The following is a 13,873-nucleotide window of genomic DNA, read 5'->3' on the forward strand; positions in this document are numbered from 1 at the left end:
TTAGTTCAATTAACTATTTATTGTAGAAACCTGGAACAACTATATAGATAATGTCTCCTTAAAAAAAATAAACTGTACACCATTAGGTGAAGGAAACCAGGTTTTTCCACTACTCTTAAGGTCATTAAGGGTGTATATAATTATATATATATATATATATATATATATATATATATATATACACACACACACACACGTGTCACACATTACATGTCCTCTAAGAAGTAAAGATCCTGTGTTTAAACTATTCAGTACAATTATTTAAGTTTAAATTATTTAATATCTGATAAACTGAGCCTGGGTCAGTGTCTGATCAACAACTGTTGTAAACGTCCGTTTTACTGCCAAGTTGGTATATAACCAGATAGAGGGGATTTATTTCTGAGTCTGGTTTTAACACATGAAAAACAGGCACGTCAGAATTTGAAAATTAACGCATTTAAATGAATGGCGTCTTTCACATCCAGTCCGGCGAGCACCTTTACACGGACACGTGAATCCGTCGTAGCACGCACTTCACGCCTGTACCTGCGTGCCCAAATTTCGGATAACTCATCGCTTTTGGTTGTGCGCGACTACAAAGAGATTTTATTTATGTTCAGATTAAAATTATAAACTAAACACATACTTTGCGCTGCACGGCGGGGTGGTGTTCTTGGAGATGGGAGAACAGGTTTGACGTATGTCCACCTTTAGCTGTGACTTTACGGCCACATTGATTACAAATCGGATAACCATCCTCGGGTGCGTTCGGCGGGTCTCTGAAATAGTCCCACACTGCTGATTTTAGTTTAGCCTTTTTTTAGGCGGACGGAGATTTGTTTAGTCTGATGCACTTTCTGCTGTTCTCACCGCTGTGTGCTGAGCAGCTGAAGCGGAGCAGAGTTGCGCATGCGCGGGTGAGTTTCTCCGCTGGCTTGCGTTTTACCGGTAATAAGCAAACACACACGGTATGATAACCATGCATTTTAATACCATGGTATACCGTGAAACCGGTTACCGCTGCAACCCTACTTTTCACACAATCATATTTGGGAATCTCCATAGCTATTAGGGGTAAGCGGGTGACACTAATTCTAACAGTGCAAAGTTAATTAAGAAACCCATAGAAAACACAGTGGTTGTGTATCACACACCACAGCATATATCAGAGCAGAGTATTTTATCTATTGTAGTATATAGTAAGTCCTTTCCTTTATTAATGATGTGACTATTCCTTTTGCAACATTGCAGTGACAATACTGAAAAAAACATGCCATGAAACAAAAAAACTAATAAGATGCATGTAGAGATGCATGAGGCTGGCATTGCTAAGCAGTCTATGACCTCAAGCTGAGCAGACACTGGGTGATGCAACAAGACAATGACCAAAAATATACAAGTAAAAATAGCATTGGGTTCTGGCAGCGCCCTGAAGTGAAAGGCCTGTCCATCTGTTTCATCCACAAGATTATTAATTGATTATAGAGTGAACTATTTTTTTTCTATCCTGCCCTGTGAGTTTACTTAATGTTTTCAATATAAAACATGACCTGTTGGTAGGTTAGAAGTTCACATACTGTATATTTCACTAGGAACCATTGAAGAATTTAAAGTAGTTCCAAAGTAATTCACCTATGTAGCACACGTTTAATTAACACCGTAGCTACTAGGGGTGTCACGATCTCGATATTTTATCGAAATCGAATCGAAATGAGGTCACGATCTCGAGTATCGAAGTCAAAAAGAGGATCGACGATCCCGCGCGCGCTACGCAAATAGCGCAGCGCGCTACGCAAATGGCGCGGCACCAACACAGCGCATCCTATTCATTTAAATAGAGATAGCCACTGCATGAGCGCAGTCGGCGGGAGTGTGATCACTGTTTTTATCTGTCCAACGGGGAGGGGGGGCGGGGGTTGGGCGCGCAGGTTTTGTATCTGTATCTAACGGAGGGGTGGGTGCGCGCAGGTGAGAGCGTGTGAACTCGCTGAAATGCGTGTGTCAGTGTGACTTGAGAACACTGACTATAGATCACAGTGAGGTGGATTAAAAATCTTAAACTTATAATTGACTACACCTGTTGCTTTCCATTGAATTAAAAAAACATCTTTCTCTCAGATAAAGTAAACACAAGCGTGTTTCTGACTAAAATAAAAGCTTTTCAGGAGAGATATAAGTTGTGTGTAAATATTTATAAGACAATACCCACATCACTTATCTAACCAGCCTGTACTGATTTCTGCCCCCCAATAATGCTTTCAATAACCTCTTGTAACCCCTGGGAGCCAGGGGTTACACTCTAATAGCCTTTAATAGTCTTCAGTAGCCTTTAAAAGACTTACCTGGCGGCCGTGGTGTGTCCACTAAACTCCGTAGTTATAAACATCCTGAGGTTAGCAGCGCGCTAACTGACCTGTTTATAATGTAATCCGAGCAGTGCCTCCGTGTCGGCTGTTCTAACCTGCTGCTGTTAGCTGCTTGGGCTGAAAGATGAACTGTAGTGAGCTGTATTATCCGGTTAGTGGGGTTAAAACCTTTATTTGTTTACAGAAACAGTAAAAACGGACTGGCTGAGCTCTGTAGCCCGTGGCTGGGCTGTACTGAAGTAGTGACTGAGTGAAGAGAGCGGGGCTTGTGCTGCTTCTAGTGGTTGGATGAAGAACTGCAGCTTCATGTAATGAGCAGTTTCACCAGCCATCCACACACAGCTCTGATAAACTGCTTGTTTTAATAGTGCACACTGTTGCTACCAAAAAAAGTCACTAGATGGCATTACCATATATATCTTAATAAATAATAATAATAATAATTATAATAATAATAATAATAATAATAATAAATAATAATAATAATAATAAATATATTATTTAAATTTTATGAGGCATAAAATAATAACAAGAAAAAAAAACAAGAAAATCGAGAATCGAATCGAATCGTGACCCTCAAATCGAAAATGAAATCGAATCGAGGATTTAGAGAATCGTGACACCCCTAGTAGCTACGTCAACTTAGTTTCAATAGATTTATCACAATGGCATTTACTAAGGGGAAAGTATCCCATAGATTTGGCCTGTTTAATCTCAGGGGATGGACCAGTATAAATCTTGCTCTAGGTACGTTAAGGAGGGCTTGGACAGAATTTGCAACAGGACACAGTGTACAGGGTAAAAATGAACAATTTAGATTTATTAACAAATGATTTGTTGTTACTGTGTAAGTGTAGGTGTATTTGATAAAATAAACAAATAAAATGTTTTAGAGTAGCAGAAGGGGGGTATGAAAATAAGAAAAATAGTTCAATGGGGCTCTGATCAGTTAAAAATAGAAAATAAACAATTAAGGAAAAAAACACAAAATGGCCAGTTTCAGTAATACAAAGGAAAAATAAATATCAAGTTGTTCTTTTAGTTACAGTCTTTAAGTTTAAACGATGTTCTGTCAGGCTTCCTCTTCTTTTCCCTTTGTGTGTGTAATTTTGTCCCAAAGTGTGTGAAATGTGTATTTAGATCTTCACTACCCGGGTAGACTAGTGATTGTGTGCGTGTGTATCAAGTGCTTGGCTCCTCTTATCTGTGGTCTGACTCTCTCTCTCTCAGCGGTGCAGTTTGCGTGCTCACGCTGCTGACGTCACTCGCACAGTATTCTGGGACATGTAGTCTTGGGTTGGCTCGCCATCTTGGACTAAAAAAGTTCGCGCGTTTTTCCCATCAATTAAAACAACCTGTTCGACATAGCACTAACATCAGTCAAACTGTAGAACACCATATGCATCAAAACTTGTCTCTGACTAAATTAACAGCAATATTTGACACTTAACATACATATTTACACATTTAAGCCGATCGCTAACGCTAATGCTAACCGCTATCGCTAATGCTAACCGCTATTGCTAATGCTAATCGCTATTAGTCTACACCTTTAGCAGGAAAAACGGACACTTTAACTCGACAAAAACCTAACATATTTACACTTCGGTTGTTTTAATAACTTTTTAACTCTCTTTTTTACATTTTAAGCTCTTTTTAACACAGAAACATCACTGAATCATTTACAATCTGTATTTATCTGGTGTTATTTGAACTCACCGAAGTTTCTCCACAAAATAGAACAGACAGACGAGGGTTTATCCAACTTGTGGCTCATATACACCAACAGAACAGAAACAAAGTATTTTAGGTCTCTTTTAGAAGATTTAACAGCGTTTTTAACTGTAAATCAGCACCCGAAAATGACGACTCAGCACCTGCTCTAAACACACTCACTCTGGGAGAGTACAAGGTAGAGAGTGAAGGTAGGAGGGTGGGGAGAGGGGAAAGAGAGAAAGGTGGGAGGGGTCGGCTGACTCTACAGAATGGCTCAGCTACAGGATGATTATTTTAACAGGGTTACACCTATATTTTCTTGCAAATAGACATAACTCTGCTAATCCTACGACCATCTAAGGAGGTTGAATTGCACACACTGTGTTTTAGCATGCTTTTATTGGCAGTATTACATGATGCCCCCTGGTCTTGTCACTCTAAAATCTGTCTCAGAGAATAATCATCACACGGCCTGGTGTAATCCCTTCCATGCAAGGTTTGCCTGATATCACTGCTGCTCTTTGCTGCACTGAGCCAAATGCGCACACACATATACAGACAAGCACACACAGGCCGAGACACAGACACACACACGCACAGTGTCACTGATACTAAGTGTAAAGTAATCCTAATTTGTGTCTCTAAAGAAAGCTAATCCGTTGTACAGAAATAACTAATCTGAAAAGAGCAAATGCCATTCTTAGGCTGGCAAATCCTGTTAGCGTGGGCTTGATTACCTTCCTTAGCTAAAGACTTCCCTCAGGACTTCCTGTATGACTTCTCCGAGCTCCGTCGCAAAGCTGACCTCATAACAAGGTCAAACTCTGGCCAACACTTCATTTCCTTAGGCATGTAGCCTGTTCTTTCATGCTGACAGGATCAGGAAGGAATAATGTGATGGTGAATAATTAATTTTCCTAATAACACTCCATGTGTGCTCCATAAGTGTTCATGCTGTTAATGGTGCAAAAAGCACTAATCAATAAGTAAATCTAATCACTGAGAGGATCAGATGGGGAATTATGAAACTGCAGAAAGTGAAAGGAACAGAATGGAACAAATGCCGCCTTACTGTTTCAGCACAATGGATAGCTCCAATAATGGAGATCCAGTGCAGCTCTTAATGGAAAATGATCTTTTACATAATTGAGTCTGAATCAAAATATGCTTAATTGTCTTTTATAACCCAAGTCTCTGCATATTTCCATAAAGTGATAAAGAGATATTACAACTGAAACCGGGTTTTAGAGAATTTCTCTCAGAAGAAAGTAGAAATAACTTTTATAGCATTTACTACTATATGTAAAAAACTTATTACTGTTCCAGTGCAAAATTAATTCACTATTTGTAGCACAATCTGTGTGCCATCACTATGTACAATATAACAACTTTTTTATATTTATTTTGTATCAATGGTCACATGTTGCATCAGCAAAACCATCAGCATTGTGGATGACCCCCACCTATAACTCTTTGGTCTGATGCCGTCTGGCAAAAGATAACAGAGCATCCAAGCCTCCACTACTCTTCAACAGCTTCTTCCACCAGACCATCATACTCCTCAACACACAGGGACAGAACTAAATCCCCCCTCACCACAAGACTGTACTGAAAGCCACCCATCACTCTACACACACATTCAGCACAAGGAGACTGAAACTGTCTCTATACTTATTAGCAATATTGAGATATGTATTGAGATAAGTATTGCTGATAGCTACTTATTCTATAAGAACTATAAACTTTCTCCCTCAGTAACTGCTGTGATCATGTATGACCTATATGTTACAGTAAGTTACATATCTCCTCTATATGCACCTTATCCTCACAGTACACACATTTAGACTCTACCCTGTCGGTACAGCACTGTCCTGTCTGTTAAAACTGTCTCATGCCTCCTGTATTTATTGTAGAGTTTTAGTTCTGTTTACAAAATTTGTTGCACATTTGCACTTTATATGGTCTATATTGTACTGGTTGTGCCATGTTGCACCATAGTTCTGGAGGAATGTAACTTCATTGCACTGTGTACCTGTATTTAGTATGTATTTGGCATGACAATAAAAGCCTCTTGACTTGACTTCACTTGACCTACCACAGCATATTCATCCTGGGAAACTCTAAACTTAGTTTTCTAGATTCTTACATATATATATATATATATATATATATATATATATATATATATATATATATATATATATATATATATATATATATTTTTTTTTTTTTTTTTTTTTTTTTTTTTTTATTATTATTCTCTTGTATTTTTGTATATACATACATTGAGGACAATAAGTATTTGAACGCCATGCGACTTTGCAAGTTTTCCCACTTAGAAATCATGAAGGGGTCTGAAATTTTCATCTTAGGTGCATGTCCACTGTGAGAGACATAATCTAAAAAGAAAATCCGTAACTCGCAATGTATGATTTTTTAATTATTTATTTGTGTTTATTTGTGAAAATCAATGTTAATATTTGGTAAATAGCTATTGTTTGCTATTACAGAGGTCAAGGGTTTTCTGATTTTTTTTTTATTATGTCTCTCACATGTTTAAATACATCTTTTCCTCACTGTATTTAGGCTGTAGATGACTTTCATGTTCTGGTTAAATGTTGCTTATCAGCTCATAAATGGCGAAAGTAACTTAACTAGTTTAAACAGGTTATTTATTGAGTAAAATTGTTTATAGTTTACATATATATAACCAGGGGTTGCCAACCTTTTGGACCCAAAGAGACAGAAAAAAATAACTCATTACTATCAGGAGCCACAGGTTCTGTATTTACACAAATATATGCAAACAAATATCAGTGGTAGGGGGTGTAGCATCTCCACAGCCACAAGTCATATAGCGCAACAAATATTCAAGCATTAACTATGAATATAAGAGCTGAAATCAACAGGCAGGGTTGACCATCCCTGCTCTATACTGTTTTTAAAACAATCCTAAAGTAAGCAGTGAGAAAAACAAGTGAGATTTTCTGGTTCTTTTGGTTAACTGAATAAAGTTTGTGCTCTTTAAAAAGTATTACGAAGACCAAGAGCTGATAAAAAGGTATGTAATAAAAAAATATATCTGCAATTAAACCACTACCCTTTATGCCCGGATCAGACTACACAAATTAAGCCCGATTTGACCCGACTTTGTTGGAGCCGACAAAAGATCAGTAATTTGACGTGAGCGACGCTGTCGGAGCATCCGACGAAAAGACTAGCATGTTGGAATTTTTTTTATCTTATCACCTAGTTTGACATGCTCCATGACGTGCTCCATGAAGCTGACCAATAGAAAGACTTAGTACAAAATTCACGCAAAGTGGTTTTGTAGCCATGTTTGTCAGATTCTATCCTCCTTCCCCGCGATGACCTATGAACCCACACCAGTACGTGGATGATGATTGGTCGGTGACTTACGTGTAGTGTTGCCACTTCCCCAAATATGACACAAAACAAAGTTAACTGATTAATCTGACATAGTGAACATCATGAGGGACAGAAATATCGTGTAGTCTGAGCTTGGCCTTAAGATCACACCAAAATGTAAAAGAAAACAAGCTCCAACTGAGCCCTTAAAGGATGGATCAAGATTGTTTTCGACTCTTTTGTGCTATTTATACACTGCAATAATGACACAGATGATATGTTAAGAATGCTTAACTGGTCTTCAGTAAAGCAGCTGTAGTGCAGTGGTGCAGCAGTTAATGGCACCACACTGCTAATCAGAATCCCGGCGAGAAAAGAAGAAACATCAAGGACAGTTTAATCAGGACCTTTCAATCAGCATGAACACTTTGTGCTGTGCTCTGAATCTCTACGTGTGTTATGTGACATAATGTACAGTGCAGAGTACTAATGAGCAGACATAGGCATAATGTTCATCACCATTGTGATGATTAATGCGACTAATCTTTCAGAGCATCCTCAGTACAGAACGGACACTGAACAGCCGCATGTTTCATTAAATATAGTGCAGTAAAGTATGTGAAACACTAGATTTTAGAGATGTCTCAATTCAGTTTTTTTTACTCAACTTGGGGAGGTGAGTATTGAATACAGACATTTGGATCTAATATGGATCTGATGCAATCACATAAATTTGGAAACAGCAATTATTTTCTTTAAAAGTTTGACCCCAATATTCTAATCTCAGATGTCTCCGAGAACAGAGAAGGTGATGCCACTTCTGGACGTGGTTAACATAAGGCTCTTGTTTTGTCCAGTAAAGATTTATGGGGCATTTGTAAAAGTAACTATATAGTGTACTTGACAAATGTTTGTAAAAGTAATCCATTGCTCATGTGGTTCTATCAGCTACTGTTGAATGATTGTAATGGTTGTAAATCCACTGTCATCTAAGGGGATCCCGGTTGTTCATTTTAGGCCTTTACACACTAAAAGTCTTCCGAATTTGTTTACTTGTTTAGTGATTTAATGCACTGCAGAGAAAAAAAAAGCAAATGTATTTCAATAGTGTTCCCCCTACAAGTTGGAGACCATTTGACCATCTTTGCTTCTTAAAGACATTCATTAATCACATACTAGGATTTAAAAATACTTCTGTAGAACTCGAAGTATCATCTCAAGCTTTTGACTAAAGCAGCGTTTCTCAACCTTTTTTCTATCACAACACCCTTTAAAAGTATGCAAAATGTCAAGTCACCCCAGTTTACAATGTATTAAAAACATATACTCTGCATTTATTTATTAGAGGGAGCTAAACGGGATGGGGGGGTGTTGGAGCAATACTTTAGGTCAGAACGAGTGGTGCTGGCGAAATATTTTATTTTAGGTGGGGGGGGGGGGTGGTAATTTACAATTAGCGGGAAACCTGCTGACTTTTCAAACTAGTGAAATACTCTGCTACACTCAATGCTGAACTACCACTGGATGAAGAAGTTAATGGCTCCGATTCAGAGTTATCTGAATCTGCAGTCTTCTTTTAAAAAAAACGTTCCATGTTAGCTTGAGTGCTTCACACAACTCTCGCAGTGCATCGTGTGGGGGAAAAAACTTTACAGTGTGTCCCAATTTAGGGGCCGCATCCTTCAGAGGCTGTATTCGAAGGCAGATTGCGTCACAGCTGCACAGTAATACACCGCCTATCTCTGTGGGTCGCATCCTTCAGAGTATGCTGCCTGTGAATTGGGACACACCCTGAGACACGCTGACTCTAGAAAGGAAATATGCACGTGAGGCGCAATATTTTGACGGCACCCCCGATGAAGCCAGACGGCACCCCAGGGTTGAGAAACACTGGACTAAAGTATAAAAGTAAAAGTAATATAAGGGGGGAAAAATGCCATTATGACAAAAGCTTAGGCTGTGAGCCTATAGTGCACTAACCCCCTTCCCCAAAACAAATTTCTCTAAAAGCCTAACTGACCAAACTGTTATATTAAAATGCTTCATACATGTATCATATCGCCAGGTTCTTGGTAATATACAGCCCTACTGGTAATATGGTAGTAAAAAATAAGATTTATATTATATATGGTCAAAACGTAATATCAAAAGTAACAATATATTTCTACTATACTGCTGATTCTCACTTGTGACCTTAATGGCATGTTTGATTTACCATCCATCACACTAACTATCATTCATTTTCCATTTATCCAGATCACGTCATATTGACAATATTTCACTGCCGTGTTTCCCACTGGTCAATACAATCTACACTCAATGCCGATGTCTCAAGTGTCACGGTGCCACTTTTCGTTAACTGCACACTTCAGCACATGTGTGCTATGCATTATTGGTCATGAGGGAGTACTGCTTTCTACAGAACAGCAGAGTCCAGATGAGAGAGTTGGCTCACCTGCTCCGCTTACTATTTACCACGGTGAATTGGATATGGTTACCACAATTTTGGCCTGGTCTCATACGGTGGTATGCTCAATGGCCATTAAGCGAGGCTAACAATGCATCTGCACCAGGTGTGCTCCGGTCTGCACGCAATATCTGGCGTAAAATCTAAATGGCAGACTCAATGTAGTAAACTCCAAAAGAGTGGAAATACTCTACTGTAATGAACACACATTATATCAATGCATCACTGCATTCACGCAAACCCCTCTTCAAAATTTCCAAAATGGTTCATTTGCAGGAGAAAGAAAACAGAAAATACAGAATTTTAATGAAAATCAATGTAAAAAGATTTCTATTGATCTACTCGTAAAACTGGTACAATTAAAAGAAAAAAGAACGAACAACGACGGAAATACATAGGGACAGCTATGATGCACATACATATGAATAAAAAATACATACTATCCATGCAATGCTAACATCATCCTTATAGTATTATGATTTATGCACAATGGGTGCATGAAAGGAGACTGTTCGCCATGTAAGCCCTGGATTTAGAAAGCTCTAAAAGATGTGCATTTCCGCCTGCAACCTAATGGACAGTATAAGTGTTCTGCTCATACACAGATGAATTGTAAGCTCTCTTATAGGCTGCCAATCAATACTACTGGACCTCACCTCTTGCTGACTCAAAATGCACCAGAAGCAGTTTCCACACATAGGTTTTTGCCAAATAAATAGATTAAATATATATTCAGTGAGAACCTATTTGATATGTTTCATATCATGTTAGCTTTTTATATGCTCTTGCTTGTGTTTTTGTTCTTTAAGTGGGGATGTTTGTTTAAAACACTTTGAATAGCCACTGCGTACAAAAGGTGCTCTGTGAATAAACTTGCCTTGTCTTGCAACTACTACTGTTTGTTACTGTTACTTTGTTGTTTTAGCCACCCTATGATCTCAGCACTGCACGCCAAACCAAGCGCCATTTAGCATGTAAAGTCAGGCTGAACAACACAATTTAACAGGTGTGTCTCTGTTAATTATTCATTTCTTATTTGTGTTTGTGCTATTTATCTTTACATAGCTGTTTTATAAAACATAGAAACTGGAACAAAATGTACTAGAAGCTGCAACACATTGCAATTTAACATTTATTTTTGTTTTAAAAAGGTTCAAAATGCAGTAAAAAGAGCAAAATGCAGGTAGAAGTATATATATTATTGAAGTAACTTGATACACTGTTCTCATTGCCCATTAAATATCTACTAGAAAGAGATTATATCTGTCTAGTATCATTTTATTTTGCTTCAATCCTGGATACATGGAGTGTATTAATAGGAACATGACATGTTGGATCATTGGATATGTCATATAATATGCAATAATACGATAAATAAAATTACATATTCATTGTGTTGCAGTAGTGTATTCTTTTTGTCATATTGCCAAGATTACTGTTATCGCAAACATACCCTGAAATATTATGATATTATTTTAGGCCCATATTGCCCACTCCTAAATCTCTCCTCATTTCAAACTGCTGAATTATATTATAATCTGTTATATTATTATCTATTATAATCGCCATTATCATCAAGTACACTTAAGTAAATAAACACTGGCAAACAACATGTTTAACATAATGGAACAACTGACATTTAGGCCATTCAACAGCACTGTTACAGTGTAAAAGAAGACAGGGGGCTGTGAGACTTCAGCACCCTGGACAGCTCCATTTGATCAGGAGGAACTGTCCATAACAGACTAGCAAAAGCTAGCAAGATGCTTTCATGAAATCACCACACTAACTGCCACTAAATGCTGTGTAACATTAATAGAACCTCATGGAGTTGTCTGTGCTTCACACATCTGCTCACACTACTGAACCTTCATGCCCACAGCCTCAGTCAAAACCAAATGTTCAACAAAAAGAGCCAAAAAAAAAAATTAGTGAGGGGACTTACCATGTTCACCTCAGACACCATGTCTATGCTGGCCACGTCGATACTCATCCCAACCGCAACCGGTGCACCTTAAAGCAGCAGAAAGAAAACTTAGTTAGCTAAGCTTATACACTGTAAACCCATTTACATTCAAACAGAAATCTTTGAGTTAAATCAACTGTCTGTTGCCATTGGCAGCATCTTTTCTATTGAAAACCTCTGAAATATAATCAAGAGGACGGTGAATGCCATCGAACCAAACTAAACTTCTTGAATTCTAAAAGCTCTGCCTCTTTTTTGTTATTTCAGCCAAGTTTTTTGTCTAATTACTCAAGTTTTCAGTAAACATTACTTAAAAATTCAACTTAAGGCAATCGGTTTCTTCAAATAATTTAAGTCAATTCAACATATCCAGGCTTGCAGTGTACATTAGCACCATCTCCCTCCAACAGGGCTGCAACTAATGATTACTAATGATTGGTGGTTGACTAATCTGATTATTATTTTTCTATTAATCAATTAGTCAACGATTATTTTTGCCATATGAGATTTAAAAGGCATTTAAATGTCTAGATGTTGTTTAAACATGGAGAGTACTGATATTTAGTAAGTAAATATGTAATCTGTTGTGTTTGGGCACTTTTGAAGACACAGACTAAGTTGAGTGTAAATTGTGCGAGTGAGACATTTACCCATCTCCCATTGTGTTTCTGTCCTCAGCACTTTGTGTAATGTAGTACTGTTTCAAATAACAATTAGTTAAAAATAACATTTTTAGTTGACAAATGTACATAATCGACACTGTCGATTATATCGCCTAATCGTTGCTGCCCCACCCTTCAATCAAAAACCTTCTTCTGTAATCGTGTGTTAGTTTAAAATAGTGGTATGGTAATTTCATCTATTTCTTAATCGTGTGTTAGTTTATAATAGTGGTATGGTAATTTTACTGCTTCCATAATTGTGTGTTAGTTTATAGTAGTGATGATTTCATCTCCTCCATAATCGTGTGTTAGTTTATAGTAGAACCCAATATATTTGAAACAATTTTCTGACAATACGATACGATTTTAATATCATCATGCATCCCTACTAGGGTGTGCCATGTAGTATCGCACACAGTTTTATTGCCAAAAAATGTTAGATTGTTATCATAAAAATACCCTGAACTATAGTGATATTATTTTACAACTTTTTTGCTGTTTGTAGCAAAATGGAACATTCACAGTGTTCTTATTGCCCATTAAATATCTACTAGAGACAGATTATATCTGTCCAGTATAATTTTGTTTTGAGTACATTATCAGGATCATGACATGTTGGATCATTGACTTTACACTGTTACAATCTGATGAAAATCTAAATTAGAGGTATCATATCATATGCAATATGTTAGGGCACTTTTGGAGACAAAGAGTTGAGTATAAACTGTGTGAGTGAGACATTTACCCATCTTCCATTGCGCTTCTGTCCCCAGCACTTTGTGTAATGCGGTACTGTTACGAATTAAAGATTACTCGACTATAAAGATTACTCGACTATAATTATAAATTATATAAATTATATTGTTATATAAATATAATATAAATATAATATTAATTTATTATATAAATTACTATAAATTTCAATTTGTATGGACTAATTGTTGAAGCCCTACCCTCCACTCAACACGTAGTTAGCTAGCTTCACAAGTTCTGCACAAGTTGAATGAACTCAACACACCAAAAGTGAGCAGAGCTCTGTGCTCTGAGGCTTGAGCCTCAACTCAACGTAGGTTACCTCCAAAGTCCGGTCGAAGGCGAATGTCGTATCCTTTCAGCAGCTTGTCCACTGTCTCTTTCACGAAAGACATGTTGCCTGGTTCGTTGGCGCTGGAACACAACAACAGAACAAGCAGGATAGGCTGATAAGCTACGCGTTATTTGACTCGTTGACTGAGATTTCAGAGATTTCTCTGAGAAATGACAGCAGCTCTTCCAAAAGAGCAGCAGCGGTTAGTCAGTCAATCCCCAGCTGCTCCAACCTGACTGACTAACTAAATAGTATACT

General features: G+C 37.6%; 1 protein-coding gene and 1 long non-coding RNA gene across 6 annotated transcripts in view; both read right to left on the minus strand.

The window, feature by feature from the left end:
* The window catches only part of gabrb3 (gamma-aminobutyric acid type A receptor subunit beta3), a 144,763-nt gene that overhangs the window by 53,866 nt on the left and 77,024 nt on the right, over window positions 1-13,873 (minus strand). For all 5 annotated transcript variants that reach the window (XM_007249107.4, XM_007249108.4, XM_007249110.4 and 2 more), the window contains 2 exons: window positions 13,604-13,695; window positions 11,846-11,913 (listed from right to left, as the gene is read on the minus strand). In XM_007249107.4, coding sequence (XP_007249169.3) covers window positions 11,846-11,913; window positions 13,604-13,695 — 160 coding nt within the window. The remainder of the gene's footprint in view (window positions 1-11,845; window positions 11,914-13,603; window positions 13,696-13,873) is intronic.
* On the minus strand, window positions 3,141-4,818 carry LOC111193781 (uncharacterized). The gene is made up of 2 exons (XR_002650723.2): window positions 4,068-4,818; window positions 3,141-3,703 (listed from the first exon to the last, which is right to left on the minus strand). It is a non-coding gene; the product is annotated as an uncharacterized LOC111193781 (long non-coding RNA).

The sequence above is a fragment of the Astyanax mexicanus genome, chromosome 5 (assembly GCF_023375975.1).
Source record: "Astyanax mexicanus isolate ESR-SI-001 chromosome 5, AstMex3_surface, whole genome shotgun sequence".
Classification (NCBI taxonomy): Eukaryota; Metazoa; Chordata; class Actinopteri; order Characiformes; family Acestrorhamphidae; genus Astyanax; species Astyanax mexicanus.